The sequence below is a fragment of the Sceloporus occidentalis genome, unplaced genomic scaffold (genome assembly GCF_023333645.1).
Source record: "Sceloporus occidentalis isolate IW3139 unplaced genomic scaffold, rSceOcc1.0.p SCAF_138, whole genome shotgun sequence".
In the NCBI taxonomy this organism is placed as follows: domain Eukaryota; kingdom Metazoa; phylum Chordata; class Lepidosauria; order Squamata; family Phrynosomatidae; genus Sceloporus; species Sceloporus occidentalis.
Genome location: NW_028317118.1, coordinates 1,841,209 through 1,865,994, shown reverse-complemented (window position 1 = coordinate 1,865,994; position 24,786 = coordinate 1,841,209). Strand labels below are relative to the sequence as shown.

The 24,786-nt window shown below is 43.8% G+C and overlaps 1 protein-coding gene across 1 annotated transcript in view; it reads left to right on the top strand.

Annotated features, from left to right (window-relative positions):
• LOC149281166 (kinase suppressor of Ras 2-like) overlaps positions 1 to 24,786 on the top strand; it is a 168,605-nt gene that overhangs the window by 128,270 nt on the left and 15,549 nt on the right. The window contains exons 16-18 of the mRNA XM_089499589.1: positions 1,024 to 1,385; positions 19,992 to 20,088; positions 23,792 to 23,925. Coding sequence (XP_089355715.1) covers positions 1,024 to 1,385; positions 19,992 to 20,088; positions 23,792 to 23,925 — 593 coding nt within the window. The remainder of the gene's footprint in view (positions 1 to 1,023; positions 1,386 to 19,991; positions 20,089 to 23,791; positions 23,926 to 24,786) is intronic.

The window sequence follows — 24,786 nt, the reverse complement described above, 5'->3', positions numbered from 1 at the left end:
TCTGTGCTACCAGGCTCCCCTGATTTGAAGGAGGACCAAACAGTGTTATCTCCTATGATCCCACTCATGATTCTGGATTTCCCTTTACTTTAGTATCCTGTACAGATCCTGGTACACTGCTCTCTTGAATGAACTCACATAGAATCCCAGCTCCTGTTATGACTTTATTGCTTCCACTCAGCTTCTAGCTCCAGTTCCCTAGGTCATGTGCTCCTTGCATCTGAAGAAAGCTCAAATCACAGGTCTTTACAAAAGTGTTTTTAGAAAAACAACGTTAGGCTTTTGCAGAAAATCCCTTAATGCAACTGTGCTAATCTGAGTTCTTCTCAAACTGCTTTGGATGGGGCAGAGACTGGCACACTGTCTTTTTGGAACAACCTTCTTAGCTAGTGTTCTTAGGCTGTGGGGCAAAGTGATCAACTGTGGCTCTCTAGATGTTATGGATGGTATCTTCTCTCACTGTTAGTTACACTGCCCAGAGCCACTTGGGATTTGCAACTCAGCTACACCTAAATGGCCACATATTCTTCATTCCTGTGACATGTCTGGAACCAGGTTTGTTTTAAATAGGTATAGGAGAGTCATGGGATGTGGCTTGTGGATTTGGGATATGGTGCCATAGACTTGTCCAAGCTTTGGTTGATATGGGGCTGGTTCCTCAGACATGCTAACTAGGATTGCTGAGTTATGTGTTTGTGTGTATTTGTGATGAGTAACAATTGTACACTCAGGACTTCATAGTCTTCTGGGGGAGTTCCTCTTTAGAGGATGATGCACATGACTTCAGTTAGTTAAAAGTGCGATAAACCAGCCTTGCTGCATTAGGAAATCCCTGCTGCTTGTTCTATGGAGTAGGACCTTGGAATTGGACCTGGTAGCAGCACTGGCTTTAATCATGCTGTGTTGCCGATGTACATTAATGTGCATGTCTGGGACCATGTCCAGAGGAAGAAGGGGGTAGGCCATAGGGGGAGGTTAAGTTCTATCAATGTAAAATGAGTCCCTCTCTTATCTCATTTCTAGAACGAACAGGGAAATGATGAGGAATCAGAGGATGATTTTGAGGAGATGAACCTCTCTCTCCTCTCTGCCCGCAATTTCCCACGCAAAGCCAGCCAGACCAGCATCTTCTTGCAAGAGTGGGACATCCCCTTTGAGCAGCTGGAGATTGGCGAGCTGATTGGCAAGGGCCGCTTTGGACAGGTGTTTCATGGCCGCTGGCACGGTGAGGTGGCCATCCGCCTCATTGACATTGAGCGGGACAATGAAGATCAACTGAAAGCCTTCAAGAGGGAAGTCATGGCCTATAGGCAGACACGACACGAGAATGTGGTACTGTTCATGGGTGCTTGCATGAGCCCTCCTCATCTTGCTATCATCACCAGGTAAGATATGTGTTCGAGTGCCACCAGTTCCCTGATCCTTTCATGTGTCCACACTCAGGCATTCAGCTTTACCTGTGATCAGTGTAGTGGTTCATCAAGCATGCCGCATGGTGCATTCCCTAAACATCTGTTGCTGTTGTGTGCCTTCAAATCGTTTCCAACATACGGCGACCCTAAAGTGAACTTACCATGGTGTTTTCTGGGGCTGAGAGTGTATGACTCACTTAAGATCAACCAATGACTTTTCATGGCTGAGCAGGGAATCGAACCCTGGTCTCCAAAGTCATAGTCAAATGCTCAAACTACTACACCATGCTGGCTGTCTCTCTAAACATACCTTCCTCTAAATAAGCCAGCCTAGATTTTAAGAAGTTTCACAGATGTGCTGCTCCAGCTCTTTTGGGCAGAGCTACTTAGTGCAGTTCAAGAGGAGAATCACCCTGCACCCTCGCTCTATTAATTCTGAGCTGAGTCTTTGTCTTTTTTCAGAAGACTTTGGGGGATATTTTCTTTGAGTTCCCTTCCCTTTGGGTCGTCTCCCTGCTCCAGACCAAAAATCAGAGTGGGATTCATGTGGCTGTCCAGATGTGGTTGGACTGTAATTGCCAGGGTTCCTCATCATTGTATATCCTAGTGAGGGCTGCTGGGACTTCCAGTCCCACAACATCCAGATGTCCCCATGAACCCCATGACCCACGTAGCTACTGGTTTTATCAACAGTAGCTGTTGATTTGCTCTTGGTTATGCTTTTGTTCTTAAATACTATGGATATATTTCTTTTTAAAACTAACTACTAGGTAGACCTTTGACTCATCCAGTACAGTTGTTCCTCACTACTGGGGTGATGTGGGGAAGGTGTCATGTCCCCAACTCCTGCCAGTTGCACCACCCAGTATGTCTCTTGCATTTCTGTTGTAGAAGGAAATGGTCACCAGTCACCTCATAGGTCATTGGAACATTCTGTGTTTGGGAATATCATGCTAGTTGCAAAACCTGGCACCCGCTGCCAGGAGATGCAATGTGTGTATGGAGATGCATTACACCCCCAGTGTTTTCTATGACACACAGGCCCTTCTCTCCATGAGTACAGCTCACCTGTCAACAGTGATGGGCAATTTGCATGTTTTAAAAATAAACAGATAGGAGCTGAATTTTTTTAAGGCTTCAGGGCTTTCTTCTCCAAAAGACACTGAGTTTGTAAAGGTTGACCTGACTTCCCACCTGTCAAGGAAAGGAGAGTGCAAAACAGTATTTCAAGAATCCCCACTGGACATGTTTGCATAGGATTTGGAATCCTCTTTCAACTAAGAAGGATCCTAAACATTTCCAAGCTCTCTTTCTTGACAGCAAGCCAGGAGCTTGGTCCCTTAATTTTGTTCTGCAGTTTCCTGCTCTGTTTTCCTCCAATTCCCTGCCTTCTTTCTGAAGTCAAAGTTATCAGTTTTCCCCCAGTGTAATGGGAACATCCGCAGGCTGGGCAGTGGAGTGTTTCTTCTCTTCAGCTGGGACTTGATATTCCTCCTTAGACTGCTACCACTGAATTGTGTTTGCATCATTTAAAAAACATGAGTGCACTCATGTGGTGCTGGTTTGGGAGTTGGGGGTCTGTGCATGCACATAGATGCTCATACTATTTATCAATCCTCTTTTCTAGCTGGGTGAGATGATGTTGTCAAAACAAACCTTCAGACTTCTTGATTGCTGTTTTAAGCCATGAATTGTGAAGTGCATTGTGTTCCTTCTTCTTTTTGGTATGTTTTAAGTCAAGGTGGACAGACCTCTGGCTTGCAGGCTTTACATTTTGCTTTGTTTAGAAGCTTCAGACCTATCTATCATAGTCGGGTGCACAACCCCCCCCTGCAACCCCCCCCCAGCCTCCCATGGGGCTCACATCTAAAAGTTGGAACAGCCACTCTGAAGCAAAGTATTCACAATAAGCTAACTGCTATGGTTTCTCCTTGCTCCTTCCATCATGCATATTGCTCTTGACCATGTGTTGCTTCAACATGGCATGGACTGTTTCCATGCCAAGGCCTAATGCCATTATCCCTGAGAGTGAAAGAATCCAGAGAAATTTGCTTGCTTCTCACCAGGAGAAGTCTGGAAGCGGGGAATCTCAGAAAGCCGAGCGAGAGTTCAGGCAAAAATGCAGGACCATGGACAGCTGTGAATGGATAAAAGAAAGTCAAGAGGGATAGAGACATCCAAGAGCAGGAAAAAAGAATGTGGTTCCAGCAAATGTGGAATCTCTTGACAGCTTTTAAAGAGACATATGGACAGGTCAGTTTTTAGTAATTGGTGCTTAAACAAGCCAGTCTTTTGTCTTGAGATGTTGGCTCTGGCAGAGCTCAGGTACCTCCTGCTCACTAAGGGGCTTCAAAGAGGAAGCCTGCATCTGCACTGCAGAATTAATGCACTTTGACACTGCTTTAACTGTCATGGCTCCATTCTGTGGAATCCTGGGAATTGCAGTTTGTTGTGGCACCAGACCTCTCAGACAGAAAAGGCTAAATATTTCACCAAACTACAGTTCCATAGCATTGAGGCATGGCAGTTAAAGTGGTGTGGAACTGGATTATTTCTGCAGTGTAGATACCTTGGAAGTCTTCAGTGTCAGAAAGAGAGCAGAACAAATTCAGGCTATGGAGCTGGCAGTGATGTTAGTCCTTGGGGGTTTCTCCCCTATCAGAAATCTTTGGTAGGATAGCGTCTTCAGGGTCTTGTTCTACCAATATCCTTAATGCAAAAATCACTCTCTAATAGGGAAGCAAGATATCTGTCCATTTCACAGAACTTGTAAACACCAGTTGTCTCGATGAGATGTTTTCCCCTCCAAAGTGATGTAGTGGGAATTCTGAAAGGTGGCAAGGGCAGGACTACAGCAGAATGGTTAGTAGATTTTTCCTTGGGGAATAACGAAGGAGAAGCTTGGCATTAATCTTAATTAGTTTTCAGCAAGAACAGCTGTGATCACAAGTCTTGCTCAGCACTCCGAGTGCAGCAGAAGAGATGCCATGAAACTCCAAGCAAAGCCGACCTTGCCTCTAGCCATACAGCCCTTCTCTGTGGCAGCTTTTTGCACATGGTTGCACTTTTACTGCATTGGCAGATGGATGGGATTTTCTCCGCCCTGCGATGTGTTGCTTCCTGTGCTCCTGGAGCTCAGCGCCATGAAGGGGCTGAAGAAAGGATGGAGGAATGTAAGGAAAGGACAGGCAAGAGGCAGGGAAAGGATGGAAGAAAAGGTGGGTGCAGGGGCTAAAGAGCTCAAGATATGGCAAGGACTGGGTGACAGTAGGTCAGGACAGACTCTATTCCTCTTGTCAGGCTGGGTCACTTGACTGTCGGTCCTAGAAATGTCACTGAAGCGAGCTGGCCATTGCAACTGCACAGGTAAAGCCAGTGAACTAACGTACAAGTTCCTGGAGATGTCTGATCTAGGCAAAATAATTTCTGTCATAGTTAGATCCTGTATGGAGCCGTATCTTTGAAAAATGCTCAGAAACTTCAGCGGGCCCAAAGAGGTGCAGGCAGACTGTTAACCAGCACTAGTTGCAAGGAGCAGAGAACTCCCTTGTTGAAACAGCTCCACTTTGTTTCCATGCACAAGGCAAAGTGCCGGTTATGATCCATAAGTCCCTACACAGCTTGGCTCTATTCTGTGATATCTTCAGAGAAGGCGTTTTTCAGGCACATCTGGGGGTGACGTGAGACAGGGCCTTCTCAGTGGCTGCTCCCAGGCTATGGATTTCCCTTCCAAAAGAGACTAGGCTGCTTACTCCCTTACCCCAGCAGGCAAGGACTTTTTTTTTAGTACCATTCTTTCAGGATTTTAGCAACTGACGGACTGCTAAGAAAAGGATTTCCATAGATTTGTGTTGTGCTGCCTTTATTGCTTTCTTTGTGTGGCTAATTGTCAAATTGGTTTTGTTTCAGTAAGGTTTTAATACTATAGTTAGTTTCATTGCACTTGAACAATGGTATGTTTTCATCAACATTTTCTTTCTGGATTAATTAGTTTTGTAAGCCCGGTTCTAGGGGGAAATGTGGGGTGTACATTAAATGACGTCTAAAAATCAGGGAGTAAGGAAGCAAGCTGTAAGAGAAACTGGACCCAGAATTGGGATCTGGGACGTTTGAGCTTGATATGAGTGATGCTGGCAGTGACCAGGAGAACAGTCAGGAGGAAAGTCCAAATAAAATGAGGATAGAGACCCCTGCAAATTGCAAAAAGGTAGCAGCAAGAAAATATTTCTATAGTGGGAGCCCAAGTCCCTAGTCTCTTCAGAACAAGGCCATGGCTTTTTGCAGCCTTGTGGCTACAACATGTGGCTTCATTTTGGACTCTTTCTGTTTCTTCCCCCATCCCTTGTTTTCTTTTGGGGTTTTTTTGCTGATCAAAAAGAGTTCTGGAGAACTCCAACACATGAACACTTGTGGCGTTTGGGCTGGGCACCAATGTTGCCCAGCGGTGCATTTTGTCTTTTTGACAAGTCAGGGTGCTCTTCTGGATTTGTCTGTGGCGTGCTCCTTTCTATCGGCATCAGCCTTCGGCACCCAAAGTGTAAACAACATTCTATCACGGTCCTTGCCATTGCGTTGATTAAACAATCATAAAAGGAAACGTAGTGTTTAAACAGAGGCCTTTGATGAAATATTAAATGCCATCATTTCCCTTGGGCTTGTTAAACTGGCCCTCTGGCAATATGGAAGCTGCTCTACATCCTGTTTTGCTGGCTTCCCATCCCATTCATGTCACTAATGATGTTCCCCTTTGGAGAAAGTTGTTAGCCTCCAGCAGCTGGTCTCAGGGAAGCCAGGCTTAATGAGGAGTTGTTAGGCTCTTGTATGTCTTACTATCGCCCATTTAATTATGGCGATGCCAAAGAAATACCAGGAGACACGAGCTTGTTTCTTCTAGCGAGCGTCTCAAGAAGGCTGCCAAAGATGAAACGTCTCTTTCCTCTCTGTTATCTCCCCCCCCCTCCCCATTTGTAAGGAAAACATGTTTTAATGACATGGAAATAATTTTATTAGATATGCTGTGCATTAGCAGTTGTGCAAGGAGAGAACTTTTATGGTGGCAGGTCTGGGAGAAGGTCCTTTTGTGAACTATTGCAAGGAGACTTGGCCCCTAACGTTCTGCAATGACTGCCTTTGGTGTCACACAGTCTATGATGCACCTGACCTTTGTGTTCTCGGATATAATTGAGGCTACATGTTTCTTCGCAGCACATTTTGCAATGTAAAAAAGTCAGCTTTAACCCTTGAAGTCATTCGTAGCTCAGGGCCTGTCTAGCTTTCAGCTCCTCCCCACCCACCACCCACCCCAATTTTCTGCTTACATGCTCTAAGACAACTCCGAGAACAGAGAATGCAGCAAACATTCCTGAATAATGCTTGCCAAGTCCCAAGCATGGGAAGAACTATGGTAGATTATTAGTTTTGTATATACTGTAGAAGGTTCTCAGTTGAATTCCCAGCTTTTCGAGTCTGGCTGGCCAAGGCTCCTCTATGAAAGCCTGGAATGCTGCTGCTAGTCAGTGGTAAGTGATGCTGGCCTAGACAGACCAATGATCTGACTTGTTTGAAGGCAGTTCAGAGATCACAACTCAGTGGTATAGCTTACGCTTAGCTCTGGAAAAGAAAATTTCAGGTTCCATCCCTAGCTTTTCCTAGCTGGGAAAGACTAGCATCTGGAAACCAGTCTTGAGCCACAAGATCTCTGAAAGAAATACCCTGGAACTGTCATCCCCAAAGGTTGCAATGCACAGACTATCCTGGCCCCAGGCAATCCTTTCCTCAGAAATGGTGCTTTTACACAGAAGGCAACAACCTTCTTGACAAAGTACCTTCAGACCCTAGACCACCGATGCCCAAACTCCGGATGTTTTGGACTTCAGCTCCTAGAATTCCTGACTGTTGGCCAAGTTGGCTGGGGCTTCTGGGAGTTGGAAGTCCAAAACACCTGGAGGACTAAAGTTTGGGAATCACTGCCCTAGACTTTTCCTGCTCATCCATTTTGGCTATTGAATCCTCATGGACAAGAAGGCCCACAAGAGGAATCCTTGCTCCAGTTGAGCATTGCTCCAGCAACAAGGTATTCTTGACCAGTTCTTTATCCTTGTTTATTCTTCAGTCCTGAATTATGGCTTTCTGGGTGGCCCACCTACTACTCCAACAGTACTGACTTGATCACTAGCTGTGATCCCTGGCTTCTTCCTTGACCTTTCTTACCTGGCTTATCTTTCTGACTTGACCCTTCACTCTGCCTTCCAATTTCTCCTGCCATTTTGACATGCCATCCTGTCAATATTGTCAGCCGTTCCTGTGCCTCCAGGCTCACTTCAGACTGCCATTTTCCTGGATCACTCTGGTGTCTGGAGTGGGGGGACTTTGCCAAGCCCCCGTCCCACTCCCCAGTCTTAAGGCAATCTTCCTGATCCTAATATCTTCCCATCAGAGAGCATTTCCAGTGGCAAGAGATTGTGAAAATTGTAGTCAAAAACATCTGGTAGGCTTAGGGTTTTTCGGCTGGGTTTTGAAAAAGATTTCTAACCCTGCCTTCTCTGGCTATCAATGTTACTTTGCTCTCCTCCTTATGCTTTCTACCATGTTCCTCCTTTAATGGCGTTTAAAGTAATGAAGCCCATACATCATATAATAAATAGCTATTGACTTCCATCTGTGGTCTGGATCAGGATTGATTGACCTGTGGGAATACTGCTTTCCTCAGTCAATAAGAGGCCATGAAGGGGCATAAATCTTGATAGAGACTGACAACAGGAGAAAAAGTCAATATGCTTATTAATACATACATTAAATGAGCACACTTCCACCTCTGGGGAGATGCCATTTCAATCTGACAGTTGGTGAGAAAAATTGGATAGGGGAGCGAGAAGCCTTGACAGAACTGGAGTTGCCTGCAAGTTTTGCTGGTGTCATGCTGAAGCATTTGGTGGGGTTTCCTGATTTATCCTATAGCTGCAGCCGGGGAGGGAAAGGGATAAGCTTGTATGGGGCTGTCTGCATTCACTGTCACGTAGAGTAATAGGGTGTACCATTTGCTGATGGACCAAAAGCATCAGCAAAAGCCACACTTAAAAGTGAATCCCGTATTGTTTGCAAATGAGACCTGCATTAAAATGGTGCAGCTTGAGTAGGAGTGCTCCAGTTCAGGACTGAGGATGTCTCATTTCTTTCTCTTTCCCCAAACCGAACACAATATATCCAGTTTCAGCATAGGCAGCAACAGCAGCCATTTCAAATGTGTACCAAAGAAGTACCTAAGGCTCCTCCAGAGTACTCCAGAGGTTTTGAGGCTGAGAATGCAAGTAAAGACTTTTTTGTTTTGACAGGCATTTGATGAGTGACTATATAAGACCCGTCTCACCTAAACAACAAACTGGATCCTGCTAACTGTTGTACTGGTGTGTGTGTGTGTGTATGTGTGATGATCTATGTTTTTATCTGGTTTTAAATTTTTCTAATGGTTTAATTTGGTTTTAACTTTTTTTATCTTACTTTTAATGATGTTAAGGTACTTGTTAAGTCGATTCTTGTAAGCCACGTTGAGTCCCAAACTGGGAACATGGCAGGATATATGTGTGTGTGTATATGTGTGTGTGTGTGTGTGTGTGTAGTCTGTGGTCAAGAAGCAATGGAATGAGGGTGGCAAGGGAGTGAGAGAAAGCAAGCAACCTTTCTTCAGCCAGAGACCGATTCCAACTGAGCATTATTTTTTTTAATCAAAAGATTTGCCTCTTCCAACAAACAAACCCCACAACTTTGTTGTTGCTGCCTTTTCCCAACAAAGACCTATAAGGCAGGGAAAAACCAGAGCAGAGAATATATTAAGAGTCTTCAAAGGCAAAGAAGGGGTCAGCGCTGTTTTGCTTGTTACTAAGACCTTGCAGAGCCAATTAGAAGCATAGTCTTTCAGATGGAAGCAGAAGCACCAGAATGTTCTGCCATTATTTGTTCTCCGTGGTGTATGAGAAGGAGATAAGCGAAGGTTACCCTCACCTGTTGCCTTTCCTATTGTTTTTCTTGGGTAAGTGACTTGTGGGGCAATACTTTCACCCTCTGAAAGCCTCCTTGCGGAGGACAAGACACCTTCCACTCCAAGCATACTGTCTTTTCCTAAAGGGCCTGCCTCTCCAAAAGAAACTGTAACCACAATGTGTAGGTTGGTCTCTCCTGGTCCCATCCTGCTTCTGTGAGCTGGTAGTAAATGTTAGCTGGACTTATCTTTCATGCCACCTGGAAAGGCTCTCCTCATGAAAATTGCACTGTTTAAACAGTATCCACTGTGACTGCATTTTCATCGGGTAAGCAAGAACATAGAGATAGGGATGGAAAAGAGGAAAGTGTAATCATCTTTGAGGCTGTTTTATTTCTGGAGTTTAGCATCTGTCGTCAAAGCCCCACCACAGAAAGTCCATAAGGACATGATGAGTTTTTCCCATAGCCCCCTTTTTGCCTTTGAGATGCTTGAAATTTAATCTAGCCAATGCTTTGCTGCTGATGGAAAAGGTGCAGGGTTCTACTAACTAGGATATATGCGTAGTAGAGTTGGAAGAGACCACAAGGGCTGTCCAACCCCCTGCAATGTTATAGTGAAATGGTGCAAGACTAACCTCCCACCAACATGCTGTCAAGAGAGGGGTGTAATGATGCAGAAGCAGGAGTTGGTACTAGGGATGGATGGGCGAAAACACTAGATTTCTTTCCCCCCACATTCAGATTGCTTCAAATCAAGTTCTTTCTATTCCAAACATGAATAGGTTTGCAAATTTGGTAATGTCTTGAAAAGTGAACTGAAACAAAATTCTTTCCCATCTGCACCAAACAGATTCAATAGGTACTACTGTTCCCAGCCTGGAGAGTACTTTCTACCTGCCCTATTGGTGTAAAAGCTAATTGAGTTGGATGGAGGTGAAATACATTCTGAGTCCATCTAGATTCTTAATAGCAACCATATTTTTAGCATTAGGAAAAAAAAATATTTGTCTGTTTTCTCCAACTAAGAAATGGTCAGGCCTCTGGCTCACATGTATACACATACATTCCTGTCTGCTATACTCAGTAAGAAAGGTGTTAGCTTTTCCAGTTTGGTGGGATGTCTCATTCCAAACACTTGAAAGAGGTACCCCAATTTTGAAGAAATTATCTCATACGCTTGGCTCCCACAAATGAAGCATTAATCAATGAGACTGGGCTGTTAGCCAATTGCCAACCTAAAAAAAAGGAATGGTCATCCAGGAGCAACTAATGCCACCACTAGAAATCAAACCACGCTGCCACACATAGGTGATAAAACAACTCTACTTTGAAAACACTAACACTCTGCTGTCATTTAATGGACCACATTATGCCCCCTTTGCATCAAGCTGGAAAATGTCAAAGGGCGGTTGCTCACTCCCTCTCCCCTTGGTCCCATACAAGTTGCGTTGGCTCCGTAGCTTGATTCATTTTCTTGCCACCCCCGGCTCACATAGGAAGGCAGAACTTCTTCTTTTTTTTCCCCTCGAAGCAATTTGGGATTTTGTTTGCTTGGCTGAACAATCTTCAAACTCATTGCAAATTTCCTGTGCCTCCAAAATGGGCCATTCCCTTGGAAGGTGGGGGAGGCAACAGAGGTAGCAGGCTGCTACAGACATCTCTAAAATGAGCTTCCCTCCCCTCCCATTGCATACTTACAGTCTGTTGATAGTGCTGCTTAGTTCTTCAGTAGCATAAGTGCTATTGGGAAAGCAGTGTTGCTTGGTTTACAGGCTAGCCTTTCTGAAGCACATCTTCTGTGGCACAGTGGACTGTGTTGGGTTTGCACTGGATTCAGGTCTTTGATCAGTCTTGAAGTTTAGACTACTCTTCGTGGCTTATCTCTTCATGGCTTATCTCTATGAGAGGGAGTGTCTGCATAGTGGATCATTTTGCTTCGTCCATGGTTTCTGACAGGACTGAAACCATTGGTTTTCCAAATTTTGTGCTAGCAGTAGATACCTTTCAGGACTCCACCTTAGAATAGGGTTAGTGGGATAATGAAATATTAGCTATGGGCCTCCTGTTTTAGTCATGCAGATGCAAATCACTCTCTAGAACAGGATCTTTGAGATGTCTTGCATGTTAACTCCCAGTAGCCCCACACTGCATAGTCCGTGATGAGGAATGATGGAAGTTACAATTCAGAACAGCTAGAGGGCCAAAAATTCCCCACATAGGTCTCTAGCGACTTGATGCCTAGTTTCACCAACTCTGAGCACTAGGAGAAAATGGCATCAGGAAAAAGGAAGGCACCAGACCCCATCTGGTCTTGGAAGCTAAGTAGTTCGGTCCTAGTTAGTACTTGGATGGGACCACCAACAAATGCCAGGTGCTATAGGCTCTATTTCAGCATAAGTAGCTGGCAAGACCACCTCTGAGGATTCCTTGCCTAAGAAAACTATGTAATTCATGGGGTCGTCAGAGGCAATTTGAAGCCATAAGCGCATGTAGACATGCATGCATGCAAAAAGTATTTTAGTGGGAGTCCTCAGCTTGCTAAGGATCTGTCCAGGAGAAGCTGAGTCCAGAGAGCTGTATGCTTGCGCCAGCCGAGGAGCTGTCCAGCAGAAACCACTTTTGCAGGGCTTGGAAAGGGAGCTGTTCCTACAAAGCAGTTGCAGTAACAACTAAGGCCTGTTCCAGACTGCCAAAATAAAGCTGCTTCGGGTCTCTTTGGAGGTATGCTGTTTAAATGATGCATGCATCCTAAGAATCCGGAAGCTGCACCAAAGCTGCACTCCAGTGCTTAAGAATGGAGTGTGGCTTTGGCGCGACTTCCTGACTCTTAGGACCCAGGCATCATTTAAATAGCATGCCTCCAAAGAGACCCAAAGCAGCTTTATTTTGGCAGTCTGTAACAGGCCATAGTGACAATTTGCAAAGAAGTAGCTACGTTAGTCTCTTGCAGCATAAAAAGGAGGAAGGAAAGGGGAGGAAAAAAGGGAGTGTGGCAGCACCTTTAAAACTAACTTAATTTTATTTTTGTGAGAGCTTTTGTGGATGTAAACCCACTTCTTAAGATCCAGGACTGGGTGGTATTAAGGACTCCAGTATAAAGCATATTTATACATTTGTGGGAGTGGGGTGGAATGCAATAAGATCCAAAAAGATGCAAATCATGATTCCCCCTCATAAGTTTTCCAAAGGTTGCATAAGGTGATACAGGCCTTTAAGATCTTTACAGTGGTCACTTAGTGCTGAGTTCAAAACTCTGAGAAGATTCCTTTTGTTGTATGTGCACTAACCAAGACTCTTGTCTTAATATATGTAGTGTGTCACAAAGCTGTTGACTGCATGGCCTCTGAGGTCTCTTCCAACTCTATGATTTTATGTCTTTATACTGGCTCTAACCCTTCTTTGGTTCCATGACACCTTCTGCATTGGAACCCCTTATGACGGGTCCTAGAGTGCTTTGGATTCTGCCTATAGGCTGCCCTCATCTGAACCAGCTTTGTGCTGGTGTCCTGCTGGCTTAGACCTTGGATTGCCTGGGCTCTGAAACAGGTGAAGGGATGATCTATTCTATGAGCTTAGTAGCCAACACTGTCATGCTTTCTCAGTTCCCTTGCATTCTCGGTGCCCCCTCCCTCCAGCTCTGCACTTCACCACATCGCCTTGGCTTTAACAGAGACTTTTATTTGGCAAACCTCTTGTGCCTTCTTCTTTCTACCTGCCTGTAGTGTGACAAACATTTTGTCCAGTTGCCTCTTTTTTCCACAGACTTGAGTACCTGCAGATTCAAGACAAAAAAAAAAAAAAAACTATGTTGGCATGCTACATTTAGGACCAGCAAAGGAGGAAAGAGAACTTACCTGGCATACAAACACTCCTTGTCTATAAAGGATTGGCTGTAAAGAAAGGCATGCATTGCCCAGGTGCTTCTAATTGGGAGATTTAACAGTGTCGACACCTTGGATGGGGTGCTTGTCGAACACATGATAGTTCACTTGGGTTTGAGGCTGGGCTTTTTTCCGTTAACAGATGCAAATTTCCATTTATAAGCAGAACATGTCAGGGTAAATGATCTGATTATGAAGGGCCTACTTCAAGAGTGAATCAGGCAGTGCCTTGACAAAAGGGAGTCTGCATTTCTTTTCTTTTTGCACAGTTCTGCCTTTTAACTGTGAGCGCTGAAGGAGACCTAGGTCAATAGTACCTCCGAAAAATAACATTTTCATCTGGGGGAAGCAGAGGCATTGCTGTGATTCTTCCCTCCTTGAGGCCTTTTCTTAGGCGCTTAAAGGGGAAAAAATTAACCTGATGAAGAGAAAGAACCAATGAAGAGAAACCTTGAAAAGATCTTGCAGGTGGGCCCTTCTCAATAGCAACAGGTGCTGTCAGCGAGTCGCAAACAAGACGCGGTGCAGTTATTTCCGAGAGCATCTCATTTCTTTTGCGGCAAGGAGTCTCTGTGCTAGCAATATTTGCCACCATCCTTTCTCAGCAGGTTACTCATGCTCTGATGAAGAGCCCTTGGAAGGATGAATCAGCAGTGCCCTTGTCTCTCTTCTTTTTTGCACCCTCTGGATCCAACAAACTTTTTATTGTTGCGGTTATTGTGGCTTCCCTTGCAATGTTTGTTGTTGGCTGAAAATCCTCCGAATGCTACGATGATCTTGCCACCTTGGATGTTACATGCATTCTTTCACTGAGACCTAACTAATATCACCTTGAGTGATATTTTATTGCCATATTTCTCTTTTAGGATGTTATCAAAAAGGACAGTGTGGGAGGAAGAAATGTTGTGGTTGAAAAAAGCAGCCCTCCCTTCCTTCCCCAAGTCCTTTTGTTGAATTAAACAGGGGTTGGAGGGACAGAATTAGAATGAGAGTATTGCTCCCACAGTTAAGAATGAAATGTTCCTTCCATTTATTCCCAAAATTGCTAGCATTCCAGAGGGTCAGGGATTGAAAATCCTTTACACTTCAAACCCTTCTATCTGCTGCGTTTGCACTCCTTTGGTCCCTTTGTCTGCCCCTTTACTTTGGAAGCCTAAACTGTATTTCCAAAGGTTCAGCTGACATTTTAAGCGCCTGCAATATTGGAAAGTTGGAGACAAAAGGGAAAATTCATTGAGGAGAGCAGAATTCTTACTTAGGGGGTGAAATGCCCTCATTTTACCCCCATCCCTTTTGCAACACTCCTGCAGTGAGCAGAATATTGGTATAAGCATGCTGCAAGTCCATGTAATTCCAGCCTCACAGAAGGTTTACTCAGCTAACTGAGGGGTGCATGGGAAAGAGTGACAGTGTGGCTCTGTGTGGTTCATGCTGCCAACTTCTTTCTTTCAGTTGGTCTCAAAGGCCTCTCTACATACTGATTGTACAGACTAACGTGGCAATAATAATAATAATAATAATAGGTTTTATTTATATACCGCCCAATCACTGGGAATCCGAGCGGTTTACAACAGAGGGGATAATAGACGGTTCCCTGCCCTCAGGCTTACAAGCTAAAAGACACGACACAAAAGGAGAAGGGATGGTGAGGCTTTGAATTCTACCTGTGTGGCCCTTGTTGGAATATTGTGCACCAATGATCTGAGGCCTTTGACGCTAAGGTTAAAAAAAGAGCACTTCTAGCATGGCCTAGTGGTTTGAGTGTTGGACTACGACTCTGGAGACCAGGGTTCAATTCCCTACTGGACCATGAAACCCATTGGATATTGTTTTCAGTTAACGGATGCAAATTCCCATTTATAAGCAGAGCATGTCAGGGTAAATGGGCAAGACACATGCTCTCAGCCTCAGGCAAACCTCCTCTGAACAACTCTTGCCAGGAAAACCCCAGGATAGGGTGGTCTTGGGGTCGCCATAAGTCAGAAATGACTTGAAGGTCCACAACACACACACCGCTGGGGAATATAAGACATTCCCAGGAAGTTTGGACACATTGCGTATCTTTTTAACCCTAGCTGAACAATGCAGCCAACCTCCCTCTGCCAGTGGCCAGGTGGGTTTTTCCTCAGTAGGAAAAGGTAGCATAGATTCCACTGCATCATTTGTCAAAGAATGTCCATGTCATTGCCTAACTATCCCGCTTGATCGTGAAGCCATTGCTTCCTCTTTGTCCATGTTTTTTTTTATCCAAGTGTGACACTTTTTAAATGTAAAGCATAAACGGTGGGCTCCCTATTTCCCCCTCCCCACCCTTTGCACTGGTGTTTTTATTACTACTATTATTATAGACAGTCTGTTCAGAGCTCTGAGTTTCCTCACAAGGAGAAGATGGACCATTTCCATTACTTGTCTCATTAATTTTTTCCTGCTGCAGCTCTGTTCGGAGTTGGTTTGAATGCCCTTCGGACGCCTCATTGGGTGTCTTGAATTGAACAGGCTTTCAGGCCGGGGAGGGGATGATGGGATGGCCTCACAGACAGCCTGCTGGCATGGTTTGACTGTCCCATCGCTGGCAAAATGAGCTGTGACAAGGAACACAGAGCAGCAATGGGTGGGCGGCAAAGGTTATTTTCTGCATGGACATTGGACCCCTGCTCGGTATTATTCTTGACATTTTTATAAGTAACTGTTTACTTTCCAGTTTCTCAGAAGTAACTAAAACAGTTCCTTTTTTGAAAAAATTAAAATTTCAATGTTAAAAATCTATGATACAAAACACATTCACCCATCCACCTTCTCCTCCTCTCTGCACCCATAACAGAGCATGAGCTACTGCATCAGCCAGTATTCTCCTACTGTTTATTGAGGCCCATACCTCTATAACTGTTAAATTTAAAAAATGTAGTTAAGCACAAAAGGACCAAAGCCATCCTTCCTAAAGTTACACTCATCACGTGACTTTGTCCTACTTTTCATTATTGCAAAATGGAATTAATTACAAGGGATTGCTTTCCCCAAGCTCTGTTAAGTTAGAGATAATACAAAATTTATTAATAATTCACAATGATTTGGTTTTTATACTTTACAATTTCACATTATCCAGTATGGAAGGCCAACTTTAAGCTAGGGCTGTGCAGCCGATTTGGATGAATTCCAGATAACAAAGTGACTCAGGCTGATTCAAATGGATTTGTACGAAACCTGGAGAGTGTTGGATTTGACCCATTTCTGTTTCACAGCAGAACGGCATCCAGAGTGCTACAGATGGCTCTGGAGAGGTGGCCATCAAAAATAAGTTTTAAAAACCTAGACAGTGTGTCTCCCACAGGGCCAAATTAAAAAAGATGCCAAGGTGATACAACATTAGTAGCATATTGTGAAAGAGCTGTTGTGAGGGCTGGATGGTTTTTGGTCTTGCTAAGTTTTATGGAGAGCCAGTGTAGTGAAGAGGCTTAAGGTGGCAACTCTGGAAGAGATGTGAACAATATGAGACCATGACACTCTCACCATTTGGATTGCTGCTTACAATAAATCATACTATACACACACACACACATACACACACACACACACACACACACTTTATACTGCATCACTGACTCTCATAAATTGGCTTGCTATTAGTATAAAGCGAAAAAGGTGTCCTTTGCTCAATTATGCTGTCATTATCCTTATTATCATATATCTTAGTTAAATTTCAATAGATTTAGTTGACTGATGTTCTAGGGGGACAGTGCCAAGAGAAAGCAGTGTGGAATCAATAGTCAGCACTGAGCTGGGTTTGTTTGTTTGTTGGAAGAAGAGCAAATTTGACTAACAGAAAAACCTCTGGAGCTATGTCTAAAAGTGGATTGAATGAATCCCCTCTTTAGAGTTTACCATGGTTCTCAATTTTAGGTGGATGTGTGCAAATATATATATAAGTCATTTCTGTTTTTCCAGTGAAAGTTAAAGCAGGAGGACTGGCAATCCAGATTCCTGAATCTTGATTTGGACTCAAGGCCTGGATCAATCTGACCTGAATTTGGTACAGATCTAAATTGCTAAATCAGACTCCAAACCAAAGAGGAGGACCCATATATTGCACCACTCGAAGCCATCTTGGTAGTATCTGCTGTGTCTATATTATATGTTCATTTGAGCCTTCCAAGGAGTTTGTGGCAATGGCCACTGTCTCTTATCATCACAACCACCTAAGTAGAGACCAAAGCTTAGAAAAATTACTTTTGGGGGTACTATTTTGGGTTATGAGTTCCCTGGTCTCCCTACGCAGGAGTGCTGAATATGGCCTCCAGCATCTCAAGGGGGTTAATGTAAACCCCTGACCCTTGGAATTTGCCACCGCCTGATCTAAGGCTTCACATTAAGAAGGGCCTCGGAATACCACACATTGGGGAGTGTAATCCTAAGAGAGCCTCAGAGGATGATGATGGCAAACCCTCTCTGAAGAATCTTGTTAAGAAAACCTTATGATAGGGTTGCCATAAGTCAGAAACTTGAAGGCACACAACAACAACAAATCTAAAGGGGTCTCTTCAACATGATGTTACTTAGGGTCCCAGCATGTCTCAGTTTGGACCTGTATATCAACTGTTTTTCCTATGAGAATAATACAAATAAGCAAAACATTAGTATAACAGTACCGTCTGGGCACATTAAGGGATTTTCCTTTAAATGAGATGCCGTCAAGGTCTATACCTCATGATGCATGGCAAGGAGGGGAAACCTTTGAACCTCTGGATGTTTTTGGACTTGAATGCCTAGAACAGTGGTTTCCAAACTTTGGTCCTCTGTGCCTTTTAGACTTCCAACTCCCAGAAACCCCAGCAAGCTTGGCCAACAGACAGGAATTCTTGGAGCTGAAGTCCCAAATATCCGGAGGACCATTTTGGAACCACTGGCCTAGATGAACAAGCCAGTATGACTAGTAAAGTAGTATGGGGATTATGGTCCAAAACACTGAGAGAGCCACACTTCCTTCACCCCGAGCTGTGCTTTTTAGTATCTGGTTTGGAGCCCGTCTAGATTGCTTGGAAAGGAAACTAAAAGCAATGAACTTAAGTTTGAAATGTTTTGCCTCTTCTGTTGTTGTTTGGTTCACTTGTCGTGTGTCCACTGCCTACAGTCCTTTGTGGGTGGCATCTAGAGGGTGGTGTCACCAGGAGCAAGAGAGAGAAGCTGAAGAGCTGAGATGGCTGCCGAGGTGGGTGGGCAGATCAGTTGTAAAAGCTGCGGCGCTTCTATTGTGAGCTATTGAACCTGATCGCATCACATACCTGTGATCCTCTGAGCTGGTTTTATTTTAGGTGGTTTATTATTTGGGTTCATGTATTTCGTTCACACTTACTTGGCTTGCCTGGAATGAGCGTAGGTGGGCATTAGAATCCGTGTGTGTGTATGTGTGTATGGGGGGTCCTCTTTTGTGTGGGGGGGAACTGAGGCACAATCCACCCACGGACTCCATTACATGATTCAAATGTCAATACAAATTTTAATTGGGTTCAGTCCATCCCTCCCCACTCCAGCAGCTGTATTTGGTAATTAACACTCCACAAATAGATTTCTCAGCAATCGGTATAAAAAGAAGGAAGAGTGGGGAATCTTACCTGGCATAGATGCTTTTTCTGAAGAGCCTGGCTCAGTCCAGGCTAGATCTCCCATTAGGAAGAGTGAGAAAATGCCTCCTGTGGCAGATTCGGAGGAGGGGGGATCAGAGCAGTGCGAAAGTGTTACGGGGAGAGCTTGGAACATTATTTTTAAGGTGAATGTAGACAAACAAATGGGCCCTTTAGCAAATGAAGCCTGAACTCTCCCTAGTAGCTAAGGAGTCTAAATTGGGGCTCTTGTATTTCAGCCACATCATGAGAATACATGATTTCCTAGATAAGACGATAGTGCTTGGTAAGGTAGAATGCAGTAGGAAAAGAGGAGGACCTCATTCCAGATGGATGGACTGAGTCAGCGAAGCCATGGCCCTGAGTCTGCAAAACCTAAACAGGGCTGTTAATGACAGGATGACTGGGAAATCTCTCATTCATAGGGTCCCCATAGGTCGGAATCAACTTGGCGATGGTTAACAACAACAAACTGGCATGCTGAGAGCTAGGGTTGTGTAGAGATTTGAACTTCAGACTATGACTCTGGAGACTAGGATTCAAATCCCCACTCAGTCATGGAAACACACTGGGTGGCCTCGCGCAAGTCACACTCTCTCAGCTTCACTAACACTAGATGATTGCCAGTATCGTAACTGCCACAGCACTGAAGTTTTACACCTGAGGATTTCAGTGCAGTTGGGAGTTTATTGATGGGTTTTCCCCATCAATAAAAAGGGATGCCCGAACCATGCTTTGGAGACACCACAGCTACAGGTCGGAGGTGACGCCATGCAATAAGTATCACCAAAGGCACTATTTTTCAACTTGAATTGCAAGTTAAAAGCCATATGTGATAATCACCTTAGTTCCCCAAGGCTCTCTCTGAACACCTCCTGGCTCATATCTATGGAAACGTTGAATGCTATCTAACAGGAAGCATGCCAAGGTTCCAGGAGCATGCAAGGGACTCTGCCCTCTCTCTGCCCACCACCATGTCCTCCTCATCCAAACCCAAATCCTTCCCTTTTAATGTAACCTTCCTCCCATTTCTCTGTCCAGATGCATTAGTTCTCTCCCCTGCCCCAATCCCATCCATGCAATCAATTCAGGTTCTCTTGTTTCAGCTTGTGCAAAGGACGGACACTCTACTCAGTGGTGAGAGATGCCAAAATCATTCTGGATGTCAACAAAACAAGGCAGATCGCTCAAGAGATTGTGAAGGTAGGTGACAAGGGCAGGGGACAAAGCTCAGAATGTATCCCATGCACTGTTGGGTGGATGCTTTGTTATTCTTTATCGAAATATATTTATTTAAACTATAACTCACTTTTTCACAGCCAGAGGTGCCTGAAAATCAATGAATATGAATACATAACAGCAATAACTGAATTCATTAAAATATTGTCTTGATAGTGAGATGATGAAAAATGCCCATACTCTAGGATTGAAGTGAGCAACTTTTTAAACTTTTTCTTTCTTTCTCTTTTTGCCACTTACCCTCATTTGTAATATGTTGGGTAGTGCTGTTGGGTAATACGTTGGATAAAATGCAAGTAATGCAGATGGTGGGTGGGGTCAAACTGAAAAGCAGGCAAATATCCTCTTTCCTCCTTTCTCTTTCTCTGCCAACTCTTTCTCTTAGAATCAGGGAATCATTGAATTGAATGAGACCCCCAAGGGCCACCCAGTCCAACCCCAATCTGCCATGCAGGAACTCATAACCAAAGCACTCCTCACAGATGGCCATCCAGCCTCTGTTTAAAGACCTCCGAAGAAGGAGACTCCACTCCTTGGAATTGTGCCCAGAAATGGACTACAGTGAGCCCTCTGTATCCATAGATTCTGTATCCACGGATTCAAGCATCCAAAGCAAACCTTGATTTTGCCATTTTATATACAGGACACCATTTTACTATGCCATTGTATTTAATGGGACCTGAACATCCACATAATTTGGTATCGGGGGGGGGGGGAGCTCAGACCCAAACTCCCATGGATACCAAGGGCCCACTGTACTAGCCACCGCAATAGGGGCTCCCAGTAACCAGCACCAGTCCACGGTCTGGCCGCAGCATTTTTGGATGGCTGAAATTTCCAAACACAGTCCCAGAGCAGCCAGATGTGGAGCATGTTACAATAATCCAAAGAGGATGTGACAAAGGCATGTGTCACCATGACTAGATCTGACATCTCCAGGAATGCGTATCTTCTTATTAAGTCCCTTTTTTCTGGTAATGAAAGGATAATTAAATTACATTATGATTGTAATTTAACAAGGGATAACTTCATTGCTTCCTGAGAGAGTGTGACCTGTCGAAGGTCACCCAATGGGTTCCATGGCTGAACTGGGAATCAAATCCTGGTCTCCAGAGTCATGGTCCAACACTCAAACCACTACACTATGCTGGTTGTCTATATGTAGCCTGCCCCTTTTTAAGATCAGTTCTCTTGTGTATTTAGGATATGTTTGCCAAGAATAAAGGAGAGAGAATTCTTTGTTGTTGCAGTTACTTTCTGATCCCACTCCATAACACTGAAATAATGAATAGGATGTGAAACGCTCTCATTCTCACCTTTGTCGCATTTCTCTGAATTCCGCTTAAATTTTCTTCAGTTCTTCTTTCATCTCAGGTTGGGAAATGTGCTGTTATATCAGTCCCCACTTTCCCTAATGCGTGCTGCTTTTGACGCATGTTAACGTTTGCATATTTTACATAATCCCCCCCTCCCATTTATAAGGGTTTCTGCCCATTTTCCCAAACGTTTTCTCTTTTATGTTGTTATTGTGCATACGATTTGCATGGGTTTTGAAAAGGAGAAAGAAAGAGAGAATCTGGTACTTGCATTTTCCTCTTGAAAGCCAAAAGATGTGCAGCTGCTTTCATTAATTGTCTGGCAGACTACAAATTGGATAAATTCATATATATATATATATATATATATATATATATATATATATATCAATGCAAACCCCCCCCCCAGTCCTAGTAACAAAATCTGGACGTGACCAAAGCAGGGATAATCTGTTGCCATTGTTAACATCTATGTAAGAGGCCTTGTGGGTTGCTGGATGTCAATGGCTGGGAAAAGGGTAGAAATCTGAGCACAAAACAGCTAATCCATAAGTAAAATGCCTCATCTTTCAGTGGGTCCATTGCAAGTCGACTTGGGATAATTAGCACCAATGTGAATATTTCACAGCGAGGAAAAGGTGAAGAGCTACTTGTCTTGCCTCCCACACCGATCAATGCTCCATGCAAGATGTGGGAAGGTGCCAGGGGGTTGTGGGGGTGGGCAAGTGGGCAGCGATCATTGTTGGCATCCTGGGCAATAGAAGGTTTTTTTGAGTGATGAGGTCTCTGCCATCCTCATCTTTATCATCTTCTCTGCTTTTATTTCCCCCCTCCTCCTCTCTTTCTTTTTCTTTTCAAACCTAGAGCTAATGATAAATTGTTTGTCTTTTTTTTCCTTGTGGGTTTTTTTTAAACTAATGGATGGAACCGAGCGATGATCATTAACCATATGTGTTCTTCTCAAACCCACAAAGATGTGCGCCCGCACACTCCTTCAGGTCACTTGTTGACTTATGGTGACCCCATGAAATCCATAAGGTTTTCTTAAGCAAGACATACTCAGAGGTGGCCTTGCCAATTCCTTCCTCTGAAATACAGAGCTTGGAAAAAATTACTTTTTCGACCGTGTCTCCTATTATGTATGTTGTCTGAGGGTTCTAGGAGTTGTATATAGGTTAAAAAGTAACTTTCCCATGCTCTGGGTAGTACATGTAAGTGAAGCTAGATTATAAAAGTAAATGCACATGTTAACACCATACACTTTGTGCATTGTTTTAACTAATATTTGTGCACACTTCTGTGTGCTTTGATTGGAGAACAAAAATTGGTGTGAATATTGGAGCGCAACTGCTTAGTAAAGGGTCCCCACTCAGACTGCTAGGGTGTATTTCCAGAAAAAGGAAATTTTGAAAGAGTTTAGCCTGCAGCAGAGGTTTTGGGAAGGCAATATGGTATCTGTCTTCACCTATTTGGAGAGCTGCCATACCAATGATAAAGCAAATTTGTTCTCTTTGCTCCAGAGCTGAACCAACCAATACAAATTACAAAGTGATCTCAACTAAACATGAGATAGAAATTCCTGATGGTACAAACTGTGCAACAGTGGAACAGGCTGCCTCAGAAGCATAGCTGCTTCCCTTTCAGATGTTTTCATACAATGACTAGATTGGCACCTATGATGAAAGTGCAAATTACATTTAGGCCGATTGAGGCTGGATCCGCACTGCAGAAATAATGCAGTTTGACAGCGATTTAAAGTGCCATGGCTCCATGCTATGGTATTCTGAAAACTGCAGTTTGTTGCGTCTCCATAGCATGGAGCCACAGCACTTCAAAGCACTGTCAAACTGGATTATTTCTGCAGTGCGGATCCAGCCCAAGACAGCCACCTCTAGCTGCAGATGCTGTTGGGAACCAAAACAGAAGCAAGATGCTGGAAGACAAGAAGTGTATGTGTCAAATCGTCTGCCCTATAAATTAGGTGGAAACCTTCATCTGCATTGGAGAATGCTGTCCTGTCATCAGTGTTGGCATAAAATTCAGATGTCAGTTTAGTCAGTTTCTGTATATGAAATTCTGACTTCTCAACCTCAGGCAGCAAAATATTTGGGGAAGGCTGATGGTTGGACTAACTGATGTTGGCGGTCTCTTCCAACTCTTTGATTCTAAAACACACTGTGAATTACAAGACACACTGCGGATTACATTTCCTATACTTCATTAAATATCTGCTTTGGCCACAACAAATACATGATGCATATATGTGTGTGTGAGTCTTTAGAGAAAACCCAGGCCTATCTTTTCCATACCAGTCTTTCAGTTCCCCTTGTTCCCTCTTGCTTTGTTTTCAGGGCATGGGCTATCTACACGCCAAGGGGATTCTCCACAAAGATCTGAAATCTAAAAACGTTTTCTACGACAACGGGAAGGTGGTGATCACAGACTTTGGCCTCTTCAGCATATCAGGTGTTCTGCAAGCAGGCAGGTAGGTTACAAAAGCCGTTTCATTCGGCTGTAAATTTCATGTACATGTAGTATTCTTTTTTAAATCCAGTTTTTCATCCATGGTGATCTTCTTCAGCACAATGAAGGTCATGCCAAGCCCCACATTTGGAAAGGGCCATTTGCCTCCATAAAAGAGAATTTTTTGTCAAGGTGTAAGAGAGAGGAAATCTAAAGAACTGTCACACTTAGGAGTCTTTTTGCTTTATTTGGAAGTAGCAAGGTGTCATGGTTTACGTATGACTCTGGAGACCAGGGTTCAAATCCCCACTCAGCCATGAAAATCCACTGGAGCAAAGCACACTGTCTCAGCTCCGGAGGATGGCAATGGCAAAAACCCCTCTGAAGAAACTTGCCAAGAAAACACCATGATAGAGTTTGCTTTTTTGGAATTTATTTTTTTAAAAAAATATTTTCAGTCCATGGATGCTTGAATCCGTGGATAAAAAAATCAGTTGATAAAGAGGTCCACAGAGTAGTGTCTGAATGCATATTGTGTCTATGCATTGCCTTTACACGCTGCATATGGTGACGGCACAATGGGTTGTCAGCCATGTGCATTGACCATTGATCCAAATAATAATAATAATAGTAATAAAATATTTATTTATATCCCGCCTTTGTACATTGTCACTCAGTGCAGAGGTTGTATAACATACTTCTGCTAGCAGATATTTACTGACCACAGCTTTAGGCAATGAATTGTTTTATACAAGCCCTGGCAATGGCCATCATTCTTATTGGCCATTTTGTTGTGTGAAGCGAGTTGCGTTGGCCAGCCATTGCATTGTTGCACAGCAGTCATTTTCCCAATGAGTTTCAGTGCCAAACAGGGATTTGAACC